Source organism: Alternaria conjuncta (assembly GCF_024043145.1).
Source record: "Alternaria conjuncta strain BMP 0040 chromosome Unknown scaffold_6, whole genome shotgun sequence".
Taxonomy (NCBI): Eukaryota; Fungi; Ascomycota; class Dothideomycetes; order Pleosporales; family Pleosporaceae; genus Alternaria; species Alternaria conjuncta.
The window spans coordinates 693,000-715,765 of record NW_026250095.1 but is presented as its reverse complement, the minus strand read 5'-3'; the positions used below and the strand labels follow the sequence as shown (position 1 = coordinate 715,765).

Sequence of the window (22,766 nt, the reverse complement as noted above, 5' to 3'; positions counted from 1 at the left end):
AAATTTCGGAAGCCTTTTACAAGTACGCTTGGGGTATAGATTAGATCTCGTCCATAGTAGCAATGGAACTCAGGCTTCACACCTCTGACTCGAGAATACAACATGATGGTGATGTGCAAGCCAGCTGGTTTCTGCCTCTTGATGTCGCTGATGCAACGGGATAGTTCATTATACTGGCTGAGCAATCATAGCCAACGTTTCTCATCTACCCTCTTTCCCATATGGTACAAGTTGTACTACAACATGATATATACATTGGTTTTTCACGCGACAAAATCCCTCTCTTGTTTATGTTTACATGCCCCGCGCCTTCAGGAATGTAGCAATCTCGGCAGTGTGATGTCCCTTGACAATGACATGTTGTGTCACGCTGTTGATCTTGACGTCCTCGTTCTTTTTATTCAAGAAGACTCTCAGCTCGTCCCTCAGAGCAGATAGGTCGCCGGTGACCTTTCGTACCGTCGTCAGATGCAAGTTGCCTCCTCGCTTGTAGTCGGTGTAGATGGGCAGGTTCTTGTTCGCAGATCTCGAGACGGCGTACTTGGGCGGTGGTAGAGATAGCTTGGGTGCGCGCGGTGTCTTTGGCTTCTTGGCGACCTTCTTCTGGAGCGTCGATGTTGTGTCGGCTGTGTCTGCGGGCGCGGTCGAGGGCTTGGGCGCGACGTCATCGGCCTTTGCGGGCTTCGCTTGCGAGGGTGTCTGTTCTGGCTTGTTGTCGGACCGGGGGTGCTTGGAGGGCAGTGTCGGCTTCTGCTCGGGTGGTTGCGCGCTGTCGCCTTCGGTGAGAGACTCTGCTGCGGCAAGGTCGGCGGCGCGTTGAGCTTCTTGGGGGGATGTCGGGTGTTGAGAAGAAGCGTTGGGTGGGAGGGATGGCTGTACGATGGGCTTGGAGTCTGGCGGGGGTTCTATTGAGGGTCAATTGGTGTACTATCGTGCTAGAAGAATGCATAGCTTACGCTCAGCCTGCCATCTTGTTGCTGTAGAGAAGCGGAAGTGCGGCCGGCATGCGATGGCTCTTGGGGCGGCCAATGGGCGCAGGAGCGGGACGAGAGACTGCAAGCGAGGCATTGTGATGCAGCGGTGCCGGTGAAAGTATTCTACCACGTGTCCAAGGTTCGAGAAATGTGTCGCGAGGGCCGTGGGGTGAATGCTGCGGCCATGGTTTGCGGCTCAACTCCAGAAGTAGCGCCTGGGGTCCTCGCGCGCACAGTCCGGCTGCTTTTTTCGTTTCCGAGCCCACCCCACCACGCTCGACATCGCCATAACTCCTCCCACCACCACCACAACCACCCACCATGGCGGACTCAGCGGCAACCGGCGCAAATGTCGCCGAGCAGTACTCGCTGCTCCCCAAGCTCATGCCCAACCTCGACCGCCATCTCGTCTACCCGCTCCTCAACTTCTCCAGCGATGAAGACGCCGACCAGACCGTCGAGCAGAAGAAGCTGCTGCTCGAACTGCTCAAGCCCACCAACATGACGGATTTCGTCGGCCAGCTGCACCAGGAGGTCCACGGCCTCGACGACATGTCCGACGAGTTCAAGACCAAGCGCGACGAGGTCCTCAAGAAGCGCGACCAGCTCGAGGAGGCCACCAGCAAGATCAGCGGCCTGCTCGACGACGAGAACGTCGTCACCAACCTGCGCAGCGACAAGCAGCAGAACTTGGCATACCTGAAGGAGAGCCACGGCGTCGACTTGGACATGATCAACCAGCTGCTCGAGTTTGGCCAGTTCCAGTACTCGTGCGGTGTCTACCCACATGCCGCTGAGCTGCTCTACCGCTTCCGCGTTCTGGTACGTTTATATGCAGCCCCACGGCATACTGGTTACTAACGTTAGCAGACCACCGACGGCGACAAGGAGCGCGAGGCCACCTGGGGAAAGCTCGCCTGCGAGATCCTCTCCGTCAACTGGGACTCGGCCATGGAGGAGATCAACAAGCTCAAGGAGATCATCGACACACGCCTCTTCAACAACCCCCTCGCACAGCTCCAGCACCGCACCTGGTTGATCCACTGGTCGCTCTTCCCCCTCTTCAACCACGAATCCTCGCGCGAAACCCTCACCGACATGTTCTTCTCCCCCGCATACATCAACACCATCCAGACCAACTGCCCGTGGATCCTGCGCTACCTCGCTGCTGCCGTCATCACCGGCCGCAACCGTGGCAGGAACTCGAACCAGTACCAGAAGCAGCTCAAGGATCTCATCAGGATCGTGCGACAAGAAGGCTACGAGTACAATGACCCTGTCACCGACTTCATCAAGGCTCTGTACATCGACTTTGACTTTGAGGAGGCGCAGAAGAAGCTCAGCGAGACGGAGGAGATCTTGAAGAACGACTTCTTCTTGTTGGGCGCCGCAGACTTGTTTGTCGACTCAGCGAGACATCTCATCTCGGAGAGCTACTGCAAGATCCACCAGAGAATCGACATCAAGTGAGTCATTCTACATTTCTCGTCACTTCCAAATCCGTACTAATTCACAACTAGGGATCTCTCGACCCGCCTTGGTCTTTCACAAGACGAGGGTGAGAAGTGGATCGTCAACCTCATCCGCGACACTCGCGTAGACGCAAAGATCGATTACCAAGCCGGCACAGTCGTCATGAACCACCCACCACAGTCCGTCTACCAACAAGTCATCGAGCGGACAAAGGGAGGCTTCTTCAGGACACAGGTCCTGAGCGCCGCTGTTGCGAAATGAGCGCTACACTTACAGCCGGTCAACTCGTTCGTTTCATAATACGGGGGGAAGCTAACAGCTTCTGGGGAGGCGGGGAGACTATGAGGGGGGACACGATGACGATCATGAAAGGGATGAAGGAATGATCGAAAAGTCTGGGTTCGGCATTTGGCGCTTTACGAATCAGGCGTGGGCAAGGCTCGCGCACTGCATGCATGGGTATTGGCGTCCTACCATGGCTCTAAAAAGGGCTGTCTGTGTTCCTGGGCAACAGCGCATAAACGCTGTGCAAGTAGTGAATGCGAAATGAGTAGTATCCAAGAATCAACATCAGCAATGAACACTATATTCACTTTTTCCTCAACCTATCATACACTTTCAGTCTACTCGATAGACTTGCTTTCACCCCTGCTCTCCCTAGTCCATGCCCACAGATCAAGCATAGTATCTGGGCTCGTTGAAGACGTGATACCTATGCCCTCTGACACCCTGACCCTTGAACAGCTCCGGGAACCTCAACCCGGCAGGAACCTGCGACTCGTGCAGAAGCTCGTTTCCGTTCTCCGGCTCGCCAACGACGAATTTACCAACCTGCATCACATGATTAGCACACTGATCTGACGCTAGACAACCAGAAGGAAGACTTACCTGGAGTTCGGTATCCGTGATGGTATGTCTGGAAACACGGGCATATCCACTCCTCTTCAGGCCCTTGTAGAGAATGTACTCGCACCATCTGTCCCAGTCTGACGCGTCGATATCCTTCATGCCGCTCTTCTCACCCACGTACGTGTTGTAGTTGCCCTCACCGGGTTTGATGACAAGGTACGAGAGGAGGATGGCGGGACGCGGCGTGGCTTTCATGCGTTCAGCCAGGTATTCTGATTGTAGGCGGCGATCCTCGGGGTCCTCTTCCTGACCCGAGTGGAAGACGAAGATGTCAATCATCTCACCGTAGGCGTCGATGGTAGCTTCGATGGCCGGAGCAAGCTCGCCGACAGGCGAGGGGAGAAGATGATGGGTTGAGTTTACGATGGGGAATTTGGAGAGTAGTGCTGAGCCCCAGGTGTGCTTGTTGGGTCCTGGGCCGAAGTCGACGTACATGCCTAGATCTTCGGCGAGGAACTGCGTTGTGTCGCGATTGCCCATGATGATGCGCTGCAGATCGCTTTCAAGGAGTCCGATGACGTCGACTTCCATTTCCTTGATGAGGTCACGCATGCGGTACTCTGAAGACCACATGTCGTTGTCAAGGGAGAAGTGGATGGTCCAGATGCCAGCCGTGATGGACTTGGTCTCCGGGTGATACGGCTTGTAGTCATAAGACGGGAAGCGTAGGTAGGCGGTGGCAATGGCGATCAACTCTAGAGCACCTAGAACGTAGAGGTAGTAGGATCGTTGCCTAGTGGCAGCTGCCGTGATGACAGCCTTGCCCTTGTAGCTCTTGAGTGCTGGCGGTTGAGCGGACACACTGAAGATACCGGCACCGATCTGGAGCATCATGGCTGTCATAACCCAGTCTGTGTGCTCGCGAACAAGCGGTCCGCCGGGAACGAACGCGTACGCTACTACCCAGACGTGGAACAGAACCATGAAGTTGTACACCAAGAATCCGAGACCGAATGTGCGGCCTGGTGAGTGGCGCGCCGCATGGGCAATGAGAACAGGTGCTGCTGCCATGGTGTACATGGCGAGGACCAAGGCTCCATAGAAACCAGTCCAGTGGCTGGTGGTTGTCAAAACGGCAGCACCGATAGAGCCTATGCCGTAAAAGGCCCATGACCTTGAGAGGTTGGGCGCAAATAGTCCAATCATGAGACCAAGGCCCATGGCTAGGAGAGTCAGGGTGCCGTGGGGTACAGCCAGTGGACCCCGAACAGGGTAGCCTTCCCATACCCAAGAGATCATCGTGCTCGAATCGGAGAGGAGCGAGTGCATGGCGAACATAACACCCGCCAGGCCAAAGCTCGCAAAGACAGAAGAACCTTTGGTAGGGCCTTGAGCTGGGACATCTGCGCCAGAACTGGCGGTAGATCTGGTCGATATGAGCATCGAGATGAGAGCTACTACGAATCCAGTCCTGTTCCATCCGCCGTTTGCCTCGTGCATGATTGGCCAAATCGGGTTGTTGGTCCAAAAGGCAAACTTCGCAATGCTAGAGGCGATCAGACCGATAGCAAAAGCGGAAATGCGTGCTTCAAGGCGGTGGGGTTGAGACCGTTCGGCATAGAAGGTGGCAGACCATGCGATACATGACATTGACAGACCGAAGCCAACGGCAAAGAGTCGGTTGACGGGTGTCTTGGCAAGAAACGCGAGCAGTCCGGAGAGCGAGAGCAGGTGGAAGAACCAGACGTAGCGAGTAGCCAGATAGCGAAGGGGCTTGATGCCGAGGAAGAAGGGAGTGACGGTGCACATGACCAAGGCCTCGTAGCCAGAGATACCCATGTGCCAGAGAGGGAAGTCTAAATATGATCAGCAGACATACCGATCGCACAGGGGAATTCGAACATACACCAGACGCAGACACCGAGTGAAGTCAGCATGGACCAGAAGACAAACTACAGAGTAATTAGTCACGTCCAATGCCACCGCGCAATGTCACTTACGCCGTTGTACACGTCTGCAGCGGCATAGATGAGTCCGAACCAAGAAAAGGCACCTGAGAAGGTCGCGCTCATTTCCTTGTTTTTTCTGCTCCTGTCAGTGACGCGCAGAGCCTCGGGAAGCAGTAGTGACTTACTCCTGGATACTGTCGGATGTCGACTTGGAGCCCGCACTACAAGACATGTCTTATCAGAAAGTGTCCATAAGAAGTATAGATTCGTGATGCGTGTCTATCTATATTGGAAGACGAGGAACGTACAGGCGAGATACACCTCGAACATCCTTTATGACAACCTCCAAGTGCTGGAACTCGATCATGGTGACGGCATCGAAGCCTACATCGAGCAAGACCAGTGCCCATTCGAAGAAAGCGTAGATGGTATACGCTGTGAAGACGTTAGCGATGGTAAAACAGTGGAATTGTCAAACGTACCTCCAGCCACTCGGTGCACCTTGTGCTGGATGAAGAAGTAGATCAACGGCACCAGGGTTCCGAAGAAGCTGCCAGCAAGGACCTTTCGGTACTTGAGGGCAGTGGGGTTCTTAGGGCTCAGAGCAACACAGCCCAGGGTCCACGGTAGCGTCGCAACCAGGTATGAAATCATGAAAATGTCGTGCCAGTCGTGGTCGTCGGTAGAAGTCACATATGTCCATCCTCCACAGGTCAAGGTCCGAAAGATGCCAACGCCAGCGATGAACTTGGGGAGGGACGAGTTGGGTCGGCGGGTCAAGATGTACCAAAGGCCGACGAGGGCGAATCTTGGGCCTGTAAAGCTTAGCATATGCCTTTGTGCGCTGTGTCTCGTTCCATACCAGAGGTCAGAGCGATGAAGAGCATGAAGACCGAACGCTCCGGGTAGCGGTCGCCGATGGTCGCGGACACGGATGGAAACCATTCATCTGGGTAACCCTGGGCACGTCAATGGTTGGCTCTGGGCCTGGTGTGGTCCTCGGGGACTAACATAAAACTCATTTTGCACAATCTTGTGGTAGTGTAGCCATCTGTGGGTGTTCAGCCGCGTCGTGGGGTAGTAGAGAGTGAGAAGCGTACATTCCGACTATGAGGGCTCCGACAAAGGCACCTTGGGGATTTGTTAGTCCGTTGATATCCGTCAAGCACATAGGGACGTACAGTAGGCCATGGCGGTATGCGAATATGATATCCATTTCCCATTGAACTACATCTGGTGAGCATGCGGAGCTCTCGGGGGTGAGGCCGGACTGCGCGTACCGTAGCGACAGTGTCGCCGTCCTTGTCCTTGACCATGGTAGAGAATTCAGGTAGGTTTTCAGCAGCGCTGGACCATTGAACGAGAAAAAAAGCGGCAAAAGAGCGTCGAGAATTGATGATGCGCAGTCCAACACGCGCGTCTCCTGAAGTCCACAGGTTGCAATGGCCAGGGTTCGCGCTTCCGAGGTCCGTAGGCCAAGGCGCTACCCGCGGGAGCAACTTTAGCCTAACTTTTTTCTAGAGAAGTTAACTTTTCTATCCCAACTCTGCCAGCAGCAACACCTCGGACGCGCAAACATGGCCGGACCCAGTGACAAGGCGCGTTTCTACCTCGAGCAGTCGGCGACCGAGCTGAATGAGCTTGAGCGCAAGAAAATCTTCACACGGGTATGCTAGGCCGCCATGCGCGCAACGCCAGCTTCGCTAACATGCCATAGGAAGAAATCAGCTCCATAGCGAAGAAGCGCTCGGATTTCGAGCACATTATCAATGCACGCGGCTCGCACCCCGAAGACTACATGCGATACATTGAGTTCGAGAAGAACGTCGACGCCCTCCGCCGCAAACGAATAAAGCGCCTGGGTGTACGGTACAAAGGCTCCGGTCAGCGCACCATCTACTTCCTCTACAACCGGGCCACGCGCAAGTTCTCGGGCGACCTGGTGCTATGGATGCAGTACATCGACTTTGCGCGCAAGGACAAGGCATACAAGCGGCTGAACGACATCTTCACATCTGTCGCTCGACTCCACCCCACCAAGCCCGACATATGGATCCTCGCGGCCAACTACTTCATGGATACGCAGGCGGACATTACGAATGCGCGAAGCTACATGCAGCGAGGACTACGCTTCTGCAAGAACTCTGAGATTATGTGGCTGGAATACGCAAAGCTGGAGACCATTTACGTTGGCAAGATCGCTGGTCGGCGCAAGATTCTCGGTCTGGACATTGATCGTACAAAGAAGCCAGGCACAGACGAGGACGGCGACGAAGACATGATTGCGCTTCCCGAAGTGACGGCAGAGGATGTAAATCCCAGCCTGAAGCAGGACGATGGTGTGGACGAGGTGGCGCTGCAGAACCTGGCGTCTGCGCCAGTGCTCACTGGTGCTATCCCACTGGCAGTCTTTGACTCCGCCATGAAGCAGTTCCAGGGCAAGCCCAAACTCGCGGAGAAGTTCTTCGACATGTTTGCCGAGTTTAGTCAGCTAGCCTGCATACCACGCATCTTGCAGCACGTGCTAGATTACCTGCAAGAGAACTCTCCCCATGCCGTTGAAACTGCCATCTGCAGGTTCCGCATGCTACTATTTAGCTGCGACCCAAGCGACCCGGAGATTGCCCTTGCATTGAGCAAGGCCCTGGACTTGATAAGCTCTACCGTTCAGCAACATCCCAAGGAGATTGCCTCCATCTCCGAAGTCGCTGTTCGACAATTGTTATCTCTGCATCGGTTACTCGCGGATGGCGATTCGTCCTTGCAGAAGGCGTCGCGTGCAGCACTCCGCAAGTATGTGCGAGCGATGGAAGACGGTCAAGGATCCGGCGATCAGGTTGCTAGATTGGGCGAATTGCTGCGGAAGCAAGGGAAGAAAGACGAAGCAAAGTTGCTATCTCAGACAGGCATCAAGTACTGGGCTGCGAATGAAACGCTCCAGAAACTTTCTGCCGTCACGGAAACGTGAAGGATCAAGGGACTTGGTCAGCAGACTAATCGTACCGAGCACTCGTGCATCAAGTATTCTTCCTATCTCTTATCGGGGGGCACGCCACACTACACCGCTACAGTCATGCTCGCACTATCGTGAGATGCACTACGATTCAACGGTAGAACCACGTCACCTGCACGTTGCGCTGAGCTATGGTGCTGTGGCAGGCCGCTTCCCCGCAGACCGCTTCACTCGTCACCCCGGCTTCGTCGCGACGTCTTCTTAGCGCTCTGCTGCTTCTTGCTCTTGAGGCGGCGCTCGTTATCTGCCTTCTGTCTGGCGTCTTATCAGCTTTCGGGCCGTCGCCTGGGCTATCGGAAGTGCGACGACATACAGTTGTTTGACACGCTGCACCTGTGCTGCCGACGTCTCGGCGGGCACAGCATCTTGTCCGGCTCGGGCAATGGCCTCGTATATGCGCCTGTAGCAGCTCTGAGCATTGTCGCTCTGCTTTCGACTGTCGTCGGCCTGGACTATTATAGCATTGGATCTAGCAGCAACGTAGCGAGAACGTCTAATTTCGCCATGTAGGGCTGCAGGGATATGGTGCAGCAACGCGTCGAGAGGCACCTTCAACGTAGCTTTAGAATTGACTCTTGGTGCCTGTTTAGTATAGCGCCGTGTTAAAAAGTGGTGTAGTGTGTCATACTTGTTTACATTTTGACCGCCCGGTCCTGATGATCTGCTGAAGCTCAATTCGCCAATGCTCTTGAAAGGGATCGTCTCTGCATGGAGCTCCGCGAGCCAGGCGCGTGCAGCCTGGACCTCGTCGCCAGTGGCACTGCTGCTATGCCCTCGACAGTATATTATCCGGTGCACCGCTGGCAACGGCGCAGGAGGGAAGACTAGCGTGTGAAAAATGAAGCGTCGCAGCATCACGGTTGCGCAAATTGCTCACGTTGGCCTTTGTCAAGATGAGATCATGTCGCAACCGCAATAGCTCGAGCTAGGATCAACATGACCATTTTAACCATAAAACGGACGCTAGAAGCAGACTAAAACGCATCACGTGGACGAAGCTTAGCCAGGCAAGTTCTCGATTCCAGGCTCCTCGGAGTCGATGCGGCGCCGAATCCCAACATCTGCTGCACTACATCTCTCTTCTTGATATTTCCTGACTGCACCACCGTCTCTTGCCACTTTTACGGGGCCCGCTCTCGCTTCTGTGCCTGTGGCTGTCGCGTCTGCCTCATCCATCACATATACCTAGGTAGCATCTAGCCAGCCCCGCCATCGCTCGTCTTCTCCTAGTGCTCCACCTGCAGCTCTCCAGCCCTTGTCGCGACGGTGCGTTTTCGTAGATGCTTTGAGTTGACTCCCTTCACCACGCCTTGTCTGCCAGCTCTGCGCTCTGGCTCCGCAGTCTACATGAGACCCAACTCGAGTCCGCCGCAACAAGCTGAGCACATACGGCACCAGTCGCTGACGCCCGAGAGCCCGCGCCCGCAAAACGTCCCGTCGCCCGCCAACATCCCCATCCTCGTAGAGCACATGGATGCGAACTATAGTCATGTCTCCCACAGCAACGACTCTGCCGCGCCCGCCCACAACTCCCACGCGAACGCGAACACGTCGACGCCGTACTTCGCCGACCCATCTTCGACCGCCAGCTTCCAGAGTATAGGCGCACAAGGGGCAGGGCACGATGCGCCGGGGGCGTTCGCGCAGTCGGCTGCGTTTGGCGGCGGCATGGGTACGCAGCCGCATGATACCTCTTCAATGCAGAATTTCACCGCACAGCTCCAGTCGCGCGCTGCGTCGGCCACTGACGCGCCGCCGCCGGCTGCTCAAGGTCTTTCTTCTGCGTACCCATACCCCCATGACCATGCCTATGCTGCTCAGCAAGCGCCCGCCCAGTCTGCCCAAGGCGCTCACTACCAGACTGACGCGCACACTGGCTCCAATGTTGACGTACAAGCCCTCTTGGACTCTCTGACACCTGCTGCCAACAATGCGCCTGCAGCCCAATATGCCTCTGCACAAATGTCCTCCCAGTCGCCGCAGACACAGCACCATGCCTCGTCGTTGCCCTCGGCCACCAGTCTTCCTGCTCGACCACCCACCCAAGAACAGCCCGCTACGCACCCCAACTATAACCCCAGCGATGACATCAGATCCTATCATCCACAGAGTCAGCAAGCTCCCATTGCCCAGCAGAGAGGCAATGGCTCCCTTCAGCCCTTGAACGTGCAGAGTCAGGACTTTTCGACGCCCAGTCAGGCTCAGCAGCAGCCGGGTGATCGTAGCGAAACGCCCGACGATGAGGATCAGCGGTGGCCGCCCGAGGTCAACAGGAGATACGAGGAGTTTTTGGATCAGGAGAGGAAGTTTGTGACGGAGGGGCAATGGGACCAGTTTCCCATGGGTTCGCGTCTCTTCATTGGTGAGCTGAGACTGTTTTTGCACCAAGGATGCGCCTAACCGATTCCTAGGAAACCTCCCCACCGAAAAAGTTACCAAGCGAGACATCTTCCACCGTTTCTACCGCCACGGCAGGCTTGCGCAGATATCAATCAAACAGGCATATGGCTTTGTCCAGTTCTTGGACTCGGAATCATGTCGCAGAGCTCTGGATGCCGAGCAAGGCCAGGCAGTGCGCGGCAGGAAGATGCGTATGTCGTGTCAATCACTTTGCTGCTGGACAGTCGACTAACTATGACAGACCTTGAGATCTCCAAGCCACAGCGCAACACGAAGAAGATCGAGCCGCCGAATCCAACACCGCGTCGACGTTCACGTTCGCCAGATTACAATCGGGGCGGTACAGGACCGGCACCTAGGGACAATCGTTATGTAGGGCATCCAAACTCCATGTCCCCTAGAGATCGACGTTTTCGTGATCGGGACGATTATCGGCCCATGCGATCGCCATCGCCGCGAGCCCCGCCTCGGGGTGTACGATCACGGGACAGAAGCCGAGACAGGTTTGATACGCGATACCGTAGCCGGTCCAGAACACCACCGCGCAGGCACAGAAGCCCGTCCCCGCGTCGCGACTACACAGAGGATGGATTGGACCTGCGGCGCCGATTGCCCCACGAGGTGCCTGACATCCAGATTCTTGTGCTCAACGAAGGTCTCCCTCGGTAAGTTCGGAACCAACAGCTAATATATCAAGGTCGCTAATCCAGTGGTAGTGACTTCATCCGCTACGTCGAGGATACTTTCCGCTCGCAAAATCTCCGTAGTAATGTCCTGATATTGAGTGGTCGGTTCCCTGAACCAGCTGTAGTTCGAAGACAGATCCTTGAGGGAGTTTTGGCCATTGTGAGGCTTGATACTACTGGCCTTACCAAGGGCAAAGTTAGCGTCCAGATATTCGACCGACGTGGCGGTGCAAACAACGTCCAGTTCAACGGTACGATTGCTTATGATACACATGAGCGATTACTGACTCATGTGCCCAGAATATGCCGATCTTGACCCCACGACCGCTGGCCTCCTCGTCAACAATGCCAAACAAAGCCAATCTCGCCCGGTCCTGCCACCATCATCCTCGTACGGCTTCGCTCAGACCCTACCCCCGCACTTTCCCCAGCCAAACAACCCCTTCCCATCCCTGCCGACCAGTCAGCCGAACATCTCTAACCTCATTGCATCTCTCGACGGTGCGAGCTTGTCTCAGCTCCTCGGCGCAATGTCCGGCAATAATATGCCTCAGAATACGCAACCCGCGCCGAACCAGGGATTGAACGCTGATCTTGCACGCCTGCTAGCTCAAGTGCCTAGCCCTGCGCAAACACCTGGCTTCAGTGCTCAGTCCCAGCCGCATCTCGCACAGCTGGGCAACCAGTTCCCCGCGCTTGCTTCTCTTTTCGCCAACCAGAGCCAGGCTGTCGCTCCACCAGTGCAGACACCTACTCAGGCTGGCCCCGCGCCGGATATGAATGAGATCATGGCCCAATTGGCTCAGTATCAACGCTAAAAGTCCCATTCCGTACTTCCAGAAGCCTAGACAGCAAACACGGCTGTCTCGAACCTTTCCAACAGATAAACTCGACATTACTACAATAGCCCAAATCCTGTATACCGCTCCCTCCACACATGTATCGACATGGTGTATATCCAACCGATCAAACCCGACTGCGCCCTTTACCCAGCCCTTGCAAATAGCCATGTATCTCCCACGAGCCAGCTCATCGAACAGACAATAACCCATTCTGGACCCGTGCTATCTGCTTTGGCCATAACTGGTGAAGCTCCAAGGCCCTCGCATCCTCATTCCACGCAACAACACCATGGAGTACCCTTGCGACAATTCCCTGGCGACTTGTTCATTACCCACGTACCCACGCGACTCACGATTCTAGCGGCCTACCCCCTGGTTGACGTGCGAATTCAAACCTGGACGAGGCCCTGGTCCGATTCTTAACTGCTTTTCATGTTTTGCCCCTTTTCGTTTTCATTTCTCTGGCCTGCCAATGCCCGGCTCCTGTATCTTCTACGAGTTTCCTTGGTCCTAACGTATGGTGTTTCCTTTCCTTATCTGATCCGATTTAGCGTTCTGCGAGGTGTTACTTGGCGCACAATATGGATGCTACGCATATGTGCAAGGGGTTTTCATAGGTCATCGAGGGCTGGTTGGCGCTTTGAAGCTTTTTTACGTTATTGTAGATATGGGTACGATCAGGCGCAGCCAGTGGTGGAATTGACGAAGGAATGCGGCGTCCATTACGGCATAGACAGGACATTTCAAATCATTCAGACTTCGCTGTATTGCTCAACATCATAGCGACGACTTTAAATGTACATCATGCAATCACGACGGTCATTAGTCTACCAAGTCGAGTTAGTGCAAACACGAGGTGTGATGACATCGTGTCGCGTGTCGGAGGCGCGCGGACAGGGATCAGCTTGACCCAGTTTTTTCTTTCCCTACGAATGAGAAACGTCACCACTAGAGCCCGCCCTCGCTCAGCGGCTACATGTACTTCAGCATTCGCAGAGTCACGTCCCTAACCACCCGATCAGGAAACCACTGCCGATGTTTTCTACCTTGGTCGTACCGGCGCGATTGAATGGTGTCGTCGCAAACCTACAATGCCGCCGCGGTGTACACATGCGTGCCATTGCGCCGGCATTGGGAAGTCAGACGTGGCATGATGGATCGAGGAATACCACACAGAGGAGGATTCTTACAAAACGATGGGAGACACAAAGGAGGGCGTATGCCTCATCCACAGCGGCGCCGGTGAAAACCACAGGATATGGCGGGGCCATGCCACCTTCTCCCGCCAAAGCAACCAAGACGAATATACCCACGAAGACAACTTCTCCCAGAAAGCCTCAGTCCTCCCCTCTCGTTCCCGCGCAAACACCCACCTCGAAAGCCACAACCGTCCCCACACTGCGAGCGAAAGAGAAACTGAACCCACCACCGTTCACATACGCCCCCGATATATCTGTTCCCGCACGAACACCAGACCAGAACGTCGTCAAGTGGCTATATCGCGCCGGTCGCGCATACCTTACTTTCTACAAAACGGGCATATCGCATGTCCGGCAAACATCCAAACTTGCAAAGACGCTGCGCCAAAAGGCCGCTCAAACACCCAACAAAGATATAACCGAGGTTTTGTCAAGGGCGGAATGGCAGATTGTGCAAAGGAGTAGGTTGGACACTTTGAGACTGCCAGCGTTCGGCTTCTTGGTCTTGTTACTTGGAGAGTGGTTACCACTTGTTGTCATGTACATCACGCCCGTCATTCCAGAGGCATGCCGGATACCCCAGCAGGTCCAGCGCGCGTTACGCAAGCGCGAAGACAAGCGACAAGACCGGCTAAGAAGGATCGCTCTAGACGCCATGCGACTGATGAGCAGGGATCGACCACCTATTGGCAGCACATCTTCTGACACGCCTTCTGTAACCCTGCCAAAGAGTGGACAAGTCATGCCAGTCACCACGAAGAACTGGAACGAGATGACACTCTTTGAACTCTCGCTTACCGCCGCACAACTCGACTGCTATCCGGCGCTGTTCGACTGGCTTCCTGTCACAGCCCCCAAGTTCCTGTTGCAGCGCAATGTCAGGAAGAAGTTGGAGTATTTGAAGACGGACGACAAGTTGATTGAACGCGATGGCGGATGGGCAGCTCTCGGGAAGCAAGAGCTCGAGAGAGCTTGTGTAGATAGAGGTCTGCCTGTGCTTGGGAAGAGGGAGGATGAACTGAGGAAGGCGCTGGCGAAACTCGAGGGCTGAGACGGCGCATGAGGGCGACAGCCAATTCGCTTACGACTATAGATTACTATCAAGGCAGTTAGACGATGTTCAGGAGCTGCTATAGACGTGTAGATATATTTGTTTGTCGGCGGTATGAACACGAGAGATACCCAAATATTATGATTCTCATGACCAAGTCGATAAATGCACTTGCCCTTTAAACATGTTTGAAGCATAATCTAGGCACAGGCATACGTGAGAGAAGACTCGCAAAGTACAGAGCTGGCTTTCTCGGTTGCTGCGCACTCTGCTCGATTTAAAAGTGTCCATGCGAATGTGTGAATCAAGCCAAACTTAAAGATGCGTTGGCGCGAGAACGCACAACGGCTATCGCGATTTCGACACACGACAGCTTCTAGTCAAGGAAATCTCGAGGATGTTGAATCTGCGACGAAAATAAAGTGATAGGACGTATGTATGAGGCAGAAACGGCAAAATGACGCCCTTCACTCGCGCAGCGTCGGGAGCGACAGCGTGACGTTACCAGATCGGGCAAGTTGAGCAAAGCGTTGTCGATTACGGCACTATTGGAGGGGCAGAGGGCAGAAGGTCAAACGAGGGAAGCAAACGAGGGGCATGGCGGGGTGATGTTGAAGGAGGGGTGGAGGGGCAAACATTTTTTTTCTGTTGAGATGGGTGAGGAGTGAGGGGCACGACGCGGATGAGGTTGCTTTCACCAACACTAATTTTCTTAGGGCGATGATCTGATGGGTAAATAACACGGGTCGGTAATGGTGAGAGGAGATGGAGATGCGTGGGACTTGGGGAATTTGTCGATGGAGGAATGGGTAAGATGGGTTTGTGGTATCTACTACTAACTTTTCTCTCGATTCTGATAGCAACGTTTAACGTTATCCGTCAAAACATTCATCTTTGCCATATGCAATTGGTTCGAATCTATAAGAGATTTTGCGGACTTTGGAGCTCATGATACAATCCAGTGCAAGAGACCAGGTTATTTGCGTTGAATGTCCCCAAAGAGAAATCATTGGATACATGTGCTTCGCATGTCCTATCGCAAACGACCTCATTGTTGGCAACTCTGCGAGTTATGCCACAACAGCAGTGATCAGGATCGTGTGTTGACCTTACTGACAATGCAGTCTTTACAATACTCCATTTTGCCTCATCTGCGACCGGATATCTGGTGGCATGTCATCATGCTTCTGAGCAACGCGGCTACGCCTCAACACTACCCACTCCCTTCGAAGATACGTTCTTGTCGGTATGACGCGGGCCTGGAGGTAATGCAAACGTTTGATAGGGATACGGGAATGTAATGGAGGCCCTCCATCGTGGCGCGATCTCCGACGTCTATGATCATCTTTGCACCCGCCTAGTAAGTCCAAATATATTGGTGAGAAGATTCCACGGAAGCTGTCATAGTACGCAGAATAAACTGTGAAGTCGTCGTGTAGATATTGTTTCGCTGCGAAGAAGAAAAATGTGATACCTATTCTGCCAGTACCAGATCGCAAAAAGGTTCAAGATGGAAGTACGCACAGAGACCCACGGATCGCGTCTCAGAAGATGGCACGGTGGCCGATTTAGTGGCAGTGATCAATTGACTAACGGGTTCCAGAGGCGACTAGTATTCGCACAGCCAAGTCAAGCTCACCGAGGTATTGACGTATACTATACATTTGTAATCGAAGAGTCACTTGACACCTTGGCGAGATAGAGGTACTTGAGTAACGATACAGTGTTCCTTGGTGCGTTGCACAATGTCGAGAGATGGATGCGTGTGAAGACTGTGCTGGACAATCGAGCTTCTGGATACGTGACCACAATTTTGGCTGTGATTAGCTGGAGTTGAAAGCACAGTCGGTGGCGTGTCACATGGACGGAAACTAAGAAACAAAGGTGCAGTTAGAGAGAACAGAGGAAGTGTGGTTGCCGCTGGACTGCCGCGAGAATTCTACAACCAATGGGCGGTGTTGGAGAGGCGATTACATTATGCCTCGGCATCTTCCCCAGACGTTGTCTGCAGGCAGGCGCTCTTGCTCCACACAAAGACGGAGCGCTGCGCGGAGAGGGCTAGCTCATCTCGTAGACCGAGGCCAAACGTCTAGAGACCCATAATGTAGTCGCGTCTGCTGTTCGCTCTCCTTTCGTCCTACGGTCCCTTAAACGTCCTCTTGCCACGCATCAGGTCGTACCTTCCTCCACCCGTCGCCTCCTTCCCACACACCGTCGACATGCCTCACGCCTCCCTCACCCGCGATTCGGTCGCCTCGCACAACACGCCCGAAGACCTCTGGTGCATCATCGACCACAAAGTCTACGACCTCAGCGAGTTCGTCGATGCCCACCCTGGCGGCTCCGTCGTGCTCGAGCAAGTAGCCGGCCAAGATGCGACGACGGCGTTCTACAACCTACACCGACAGGAGGTCCTTGACAAGTATCAGGAGCTATGCATCGGCACCATCGAGGGCGAGAAGTCCGAAGTGATTGTCGGAAAGCCTGGCGACCTGAGCCCAGTGCCATACGCGGAGCCATTGTGGTTGCGACCGCAGTTCAAGAGTCCCTACTTCAAGGAGAGCCATCGCGCGCTGCAGAAGGAGGTCCGCAAGTTCGTCGACACACACGTCACGCCCGAGGCGCAACAAAAGGAGAAGGATGGTACATACATCAGCCAGGAGTTGATCGACAAGATGGCCGCGAACGACATGCTAGCTATGCGCCTTGGGCCTGGAAAGCATCTTCACGGCAAGAACCTGATGGGTGTCGTCAAGGGCGAGGAGTTTGACTACCTCCATGATCTTATCCAGGCACAGGAAGGTGTACGCGCCAACGCGCGTGGCTTCCAAGACGGCAACATGGCAGGCATGACCATCAGCTTGACAGCTGTCTTGCAGTGGATGCCTGAATCTGAGCTGAAGACGCGTGTGGTCAACGAGGTGCTGAGTGGCAAGAAGAAGATGTGCCTAGCCATCACCGAGGCTTTTGCTGGATCAGATGTCGCCGGCATTAGGACCACTGCGACCTTGACACCAGACGGCAAGCACTACATCGTACGAGGCACAAAGAAGTGGATCACCAACGGAATGTTCAGCGACTACTTCGTCACAGGCTGCAAGACGGACAAGGGCTTCTCCGTCCTGCTCATCGAGCGTGACGAGGCCGTCGAGACTAAGCTGATCAAGACGAGCTACTCCACCACCGCCGGCACCGCATACGTAGAGTTCAATGATGTGAAGGTACCAGTAGACCACCTGTTGGGCAAAGAGCATCAGGGCTTCGTCGTTATCATGTCCAACTTCAATCACGAGAGGTTTATGATGGCATGCGCCGTCATCCGACAATCGCGAACCGTTGTCGAGGAGTGTCTCAAGTGGTGCAACCAGCGGATTGTCTTTGGGAAGAAGCTGATAGAGCAACCCACCATCCGTCAGAAGTGAGTATTGCCTCCAAAGATAGCTTCTTGTCCCATCAGTGCATCCGTCGGATGAGACCTCACTACCTTACCTTGCTTGCACCGCTGAAGCTAAATCCGATTGAACGCTACTGACAATACTCCAGGCTTGCAAAGATGATCTCACATGTCGAGGCCAACCAAGCATGGCTAGAATCTATTGCCTACCAGATGACGCACATGTCGTACGCTCAGCAATCGAAGCTGCTTGGTGGACCTATTGGCCTACTCAAGTCGTTCGCCACTCGCTCTGCACACGAGATTGCAGATGAAGCCGTCAACATCTTCGGAGGTCGCGGAATTACGCAAGGTGGTATGGGCCGGGTGATTGAGCAGTTCCACCGCACGTACAAGTTTGATGCTATTCTTGGAGGTACCGAGGAGATTCTCAGTGACTTGGGCGTACGGCAGGCGATGAAGGACTTCCCCAAGAGCATGTTGTAGGCGGGTGTTGGAAGCGGTGTATACTAGTAGCGTATTGATATTTAGTGTAAGGCGGTATTTGCCACGCCGAACAAGCCAAGATGCACAAGTACAAACTCTAAAGCGGTGCAGAAGATTGTGAAACGCTTCTAGAAGCAACGGCAATGCTGTGACATGACGGAAATAACGTATGCGCGGGGAAAGCCCATGTTTGGACGTGTTTGACCATGCAGGCGTACAAATCGATGGACGTGTCTCCAGTACCAAGGTTCCGACCGCGCACCGATCCAAGCGGTAGTGGCACAGACGATAGATGATGGGCGGATGATTGCATGACTCCAGATGATCAACGGCAGGGCCGCAGCGAGTCGGAGCATTAGGCCTTGTGCATATGTCGTAACGAAGCATGTCCAATCGACGCGAGGCGGCGATACTCAACACCAAGGATGCGTGTCGTTGTTTTATGACGATAGTCGTGCAGCCTCACACAGCGCATAGCCGTCATGCACGCGCCACGACGAGGGCCAATCGTAAACACTGGCGCAGGCCGGGCTCAGCGCCTCATCCGGCACAGCAGAATGCCAGGCGCTGTCGTCCACGTGTTACACGTCTGAAAGCGGCAACAAGCGAGGGTATGCATGAGACGCGATCTAGATTGCATTTCACAAGTGGCAGACAGACCGGACGCGCGATACGTGTCACATGCAAAAGGCAACTCGGGCGAGGGATGGGGTGCGAGTATATGCACGACCGCATCGGACACGTGAGACGTCGTTGTTCTGGCAAAGGCAAGACTGGCGACAAAAGCAGCGGGTGGATGGGTGAGAGTGTGAGAGGTTGGTGATGGTGATGGATATGGAATACCATGGAAGAAGTTCGGCTAGTCGCCGCCGCCCTGCATCGGGGAGGCAAAGACGCGCTGCGAACGCATATCGGCTCGAGTCGTGTGCAGTTTAGCAGTGCCATCGGTCGGACCAAGCCGTGGAGGCACCAGTGACAGCATGGGGCTCCATCTGCCTTTCTTTAAGAAGCGGTCTGCGTCACCTTCACCTACTTGATCTCCATCTGTCACCCACACCTGCTGCTGCTGAACTATTCACTCTTAGTCATACCACACACCTTGTCGCCTCTCGTACACACTGTTCTCTACCCCGTCGACTATCGCCGTTATCTAGCCGCGCCGCAGCGTCATCACTACTCGCCGAGCACCCCAGCCTCACCCAGGGCTCCCTCACGACTCTCCCAGACCACTCCCTCCACCACCGTCTCTCCACCGTCTCTACACCGTCACCATGCGCCGCTCGTCCAGCATCAGCAGCATCAGCTCGTCCAGCTCGGAAGCCGAGGAGACGATGCAGATCTTCGTCAAGACCGTGTCCGGCAGCAACAGTAAGTCGTCGCCGCCACCGTTCCGAGGCTCGGAACCAGGCGCATCATGAAGTCACGGCAAGGGCTAACACTGTGCACAGCAATTCCCCTCACAATCCCTTCAAATACATCCATAAGCACGCTGCGCTCTCTCCTCGCCCTTCGCACCAACCTCTCCGCTCCCTCGGACCTGCGCATCGTCCACGCCGGCAAGCACCTCTCGTCACCCGACACCACCCTGGCTGATTACGCCATCGGACCCAATTCCACTCTCCACCTCGCCCTCCCTCTGCGCGGCGGAATGCCCCCCAAGAAGGTCCGCTGCTCCTTCAAGGACTGCAAGGACCGCGCCCAGCCCATCGTCGGCGACTGCGGCTTCTGCGAAGGCCGACACTGCAGCCGTCATCGCATGCTCGAGGACCACAAGTGCGTCGGACTCGAGGACTGCAAGAAGGAGAGCCACGACCGGAATGCGGATAAGCTGAACAGCGAGCGCACCGTTGCGATCAAGGGCGTTTGAGTCGCGGCGCTTGGGACACCCACGGCGTACGCCTGGTCATGACTCTACCTCGAGCGATTTGGTCATCGGCCATCTGCAGCTCTGCCTCCACGCGCCGAACCAATGGCACTGGGGGCTTTGTCTTTTTATTCTTGCTCTTCTTGATTGCAAACATGGCATAGTAATCTTTGATCCCTGGAGCATGGCGTTTTGAGGGTAGCGTCTAGCGAACTGTATTTATAGCTAGAGCAATGACAGCCGTTCTATATGAATATTCCCACTGGCGACGTAATGTGATGTCTTCTATTCTATTGATAAGTATCTCATGCTTCTTACGACGGCATTCTGGCTGGTGAAGCGAATGCAACATGGTCTCGCGAATCCTCACCCTACAACCTGATCGTGAAATTCATCTGAAGTATCTCGAATGTAGCAACGTAATGGTAAGACAATGACTAAACGTGAAGATAGATACGTCGTTGTAATTGACTGCGTGGCAGGATGAAATTACGCACCTAACCTACATATCCACCAAAGCTCACCCTGTCTTCAGAGCGCACTCTTGGTCAAATCGCGGATTTCTGGCCGTTTTGTCAGCGTCTTGTTTTCCTCAAGTAATCATACGCGCGTCGGTCGGCGATGTTTCGGGTCCCCTCAACACCTTTCATTCGACCTTGCGTGCTTGCACACGTGCAACTCCGAATGATTTGCGAGGTATGTGCTGTCCATGTCCACGTGGAATATTCAATAAGACGATAGATGTGGGTATTGTGAAGAAGCAGATGGACTCTGATAGTCTCTAGCCTTGTTAGCGGTTCCGCCCAGAGAGAACGGCGACATTGTGGGTTGGCTCGGATTTGCCCGAAAGTGGCGTGAGTGTGTCTGAGTACGAGCGAACATGATCGCAGGTCGCTATGAGACGAGAAAAACGGACTCGGCGAAGACGTAGGAAAAGACTATTGATTTGAAGGAAAGAGAACACTAGTAACGGATTTGCGACTTCTCATTGCCCTCGAAGGAGCCTCTCTTACCTGGAGTATATTACGATAGACCTCCCAGCAGACATTGCCTGCCTTAGCTGACTTCTAATATAGTCTACGGTGGGATTTTGTTGTTGTCAAATCTGGTGCTGAATGCCGACTAGGTGTTGGTTTTCTGTTGCTGGTCTCGTAGCGACACCATGCTTACCCCCGGAACGTTTGATTGCGCCGCGGACTCACCTACCTGAGGGTACCTGTGATGAACCCAAGATTGAGTTTATTGTGCCCGTATGGATCTCTCGGTATTCTCGGGGACTGCGCTCTGACAGCATAGCCGTGAACGTGCCTGACGCTCCTTGCTTGTTGCCCGCTGCATTGAGCTGCCTTAGGTACCAAGTCTTGGAAGAAAAGCACGACAGCGCCCAACCCAAGGCCTCTGCACACTGCTCAGACATCTTCTGCGCTGACATGTGCGCCCGAGTATTACATGTTTGCGAGTCGTGGATTCGTGCCGCATGAAACCCCTTTTCGCGCGACTCGAAACTCAACGCCACGAGCGGCGCTGGGATTTCCGCTCCGCCTCAACGCCCGCTATGTGTGGCGACTCGACTTGAACTGGTGTTCGACATGGAATGCGGCGGCTGTCGGCCTTGGGTGCCGTCTTGTCGTTTCCAAGACGGAGCAGCTGTCGGAGCTCTAACAACGTGGCGATTCGGCCCTGCCCAGTTGTGCCCAGCAGATGACAAGAATGATCTGAGGCAGGTATCGCAACATCATCTCTTCTTCATTATATCACGTTCCGCTCTCCGCTCCGCCCTGATGGACCTCGCTTCGAATCTGCGACTTTGTGGGTGCGGGATCGCGTCTCGGACTTGGTTCTCCAAGTGGCCTGACGTTGACACACGGAAACTGCATGCCGCCACAAGGATTCGTTCCCTTCGTTCGCCGTGGCGTTCCGCTCGTATTTGCTTGTTTTTTCCACAGCGCTATCGCTGAGCATCCAAAACAGACTTTCAGGGGCTGGATTGTGGGTGGCTCGGAATAATGGAGTGGACAGGAATATTTTCTGGGTGAGTTTTCGTTTCAGTGGAGGGCTTGGCGTCACTATGCACAGTGGAAGTACCGGGAGCCTGACTGCTGGCCCGCACCGAACGAAACATGGACTAATGGATTCCAGATAATAGATTCTGTCGGATTAGAGTATGGACACGAGATTGTCGAGAGCTGATCCCAGCTTATTGAACTGTCGATTGTTGAATGAGGCTCCGGATGGGCACGCTTCCGCAAAACCATCACCGTGCGGTACCTGGTTAGCGACCCAGCATGTTCGGCCGTCGCTGACAGCACCAGGCGAAGACTGTCGGCAGTCAGAACCTGTTGGAACCCCCGAGTATCTACCCGTGAAGCTGCGATCGAAGCCTAACGCCGCAGCCGCTGTCAAAGCTGCTTATCGGACGAGACGCGGATGCCTTATCCAACCAACCCAGAATGTCAACCAACCCTCAACAGCTGAATCATGACATGGGGACGCTGTGCGGAGAGACTGCGGCACCATGTGGTGACACGGCAGAGTACTACGCATGACGATATCCACTGCTCAACGTCCGGCTCCGGAAGAACTTCG

At 54.5% G+C, this 22,766-nt stretch overlaps 9 protein-coding genes across 9 annotated transcripts; 6 read left to right on the top strand and 3 right to left on the bottom strand.

Annotated features, from left to right (window-relative positions):
- Positions 1-294: 294 nt before the first annotated feature.
- Positions 295-1,068, bottom strand: J4E85_004627 (uncharacterized protein; the record flags this gene model as incomplete). Its single annotated transcript, XM_051468882.1, has 2 exons — positions 295-905; positions 957-1,068. The coding sequence occupies 2 exons, from the start codon at positions 1,066-1,068 to the stop codon at positions 295-297; spliced, it is 723 nt and encodes a 240-aa protein (XP_051327097.1).
- Positions 1,069-1,295: 227 nt separating this feature from the next.
- INT6 (eukaryotic translation initiation factor 3 subunit E) lies at positions 1,296-2,708 on the top strand (the record flags this gene model as incomplete). Its single annotated transcript, XM_051468881.1, has 3 exons — positions 1,296-1,796; positions 1,845-2,440; positions 2,495-2,708. The coding sequence occupies 3 exons, from the start codon at positions 1,296-1,298 to the stop codon at positions 2,706-2,708; spliced, it is 1,311 nt and encodes a 436-aa protein (XP_051327096.1).
- Positions 2,709-3,122: 414 nt separating this feature from the next.
- Positions 3,123-6,561, bottom strand: J4E85_004625 (uncharacterized protein; the record flags this gene model as incomplete). The annotated part of the gene is made up of 9 exons (XM_051468880.1): positions 3,123-3,278; positions 3,336-5,152; positions 5,203-5,248; positions 5,297-5,381; positions 5,431-5,466; positions 5,554-5,680; positions 5,728-6,060; positions 6,108-6,204; positions 6,526-6,561. 9 exons carry the CDS (start codon positions 6,559-6,561, stop codon positions 3,123-3,125), a joined length of 2,733 nt encoding a protein of 910 aa, XP_051327095.1.
- A 261-nt stretch (positions 6,562-6,822) lies between these two features.
- Positions 6,823-8,213, top strand: J4E85_004624 (uncharacterized protein; the record flags this gene model as incomplete). Its single annotated transcript, XM_051468879.1, has 2 exons — positions 6,823-6,912; positions 6,963-8,213. 2 exons carry the CDS (start codon positions 6,823-6,825, stop codon positions 8,211-8,213), a joined length of 1,341 nt encoding a protein of 446 aa, XP_051327094.1.
- A 212-nt stretch (positions 8,214-8,425) lies between these two features.
- J4E85_004623 (uncharacterized protein) lies at positions 8,426-9,113 on the bottom strand (the record flags this gene model as incomplete). Its single annotated transcript, XM_051468878.1, has 3 exons — positions 8,426-8,513; positions 8,572-8,727; positions 8,887-9,113. The coding sequence occupies 3 exons, from the start codon at positions 9,111-9,113 to the stop codon at positions 8,426-8,428; spliced, it is 471 nt and encodes a 156-aa protein (XP_051327093.1).
- Positions 9,114-9,605: 492 nt separating this feature from the next.
- On the top strand, positions 9,606-12,162 carry J4E85_004622 (uncharacterized protein; the record flags this gene model as incomplete). Its single annotated transcript, XM_051468877.1, has 5 exons — positions 9,606-10,620; positions 10,670-10,849; positions 10,900-11,323; positions 11,375-11,595; positions 11,645-12,162. 5 exons carry the CDS (start codon positions 9,606-9,608, stop codon positions 12,160-12,162), a joined length of 2,358 nt encoding a protein of 785 aa, XP_051327092.1.
- A 1,293-nt stretch (positions 12,163-13,455) lies between these two features.
- Positions 13,456-14,436, top strand: J4E85_004621 (uncharacterized protein; the record flags this gene model as incomplete). Its single annotated transcript, XM_051468876.1, has 1 exon — positions 13,456-14,436. The coding sequence occupies one exon, from the start codon at positions 13,456-13,458 to the stop codon at positions 14,434-14,436; it is 981 nt and encodes a 326-aa protein (XP_051327091.1).
- Positions 14,437-16,655: 2,219 nt separating this feature from the next.
- On the top strand, positions 16,656-18,316 carry J4E85_004620 (uncharacterized protein; the record flags this gene model as incomplete). The annotated part of the gene is made up of 2 exons (XM_051468875.1): positions 16,656-17,854; positions 17,980-18,316. The coding sequence occupies 2 exons, from the start codon at positions 16,656-16,658 to the stop codon at positions 18,314-18,316; spliced, it is 1,536 nt and encodes a 511-aa protein (XP_051327090.1).
- A 1,271-nt stretch (positions 18,317-19,587) lies between these two features.
- On the top strand, positions 19,588-20,183 carry J4E85_004619 (uncharacterized protein; the record flags this gene model as incomplete). Its single annotated transcript, XM_051468874.1, has 2 exons — positions 19,588-19,684; positions 19,765-20,183. The coding sequence occupies 2 exons, from the start codon at positions 19,588-19,590 to the stop codon at positions 20,181-20,183; spliced, it is 516 nt and encodes a 171-aa protein (XP_051327089.1).
- Positions 20,184-22,766: the final 2,583 nt, after the last annotated feature.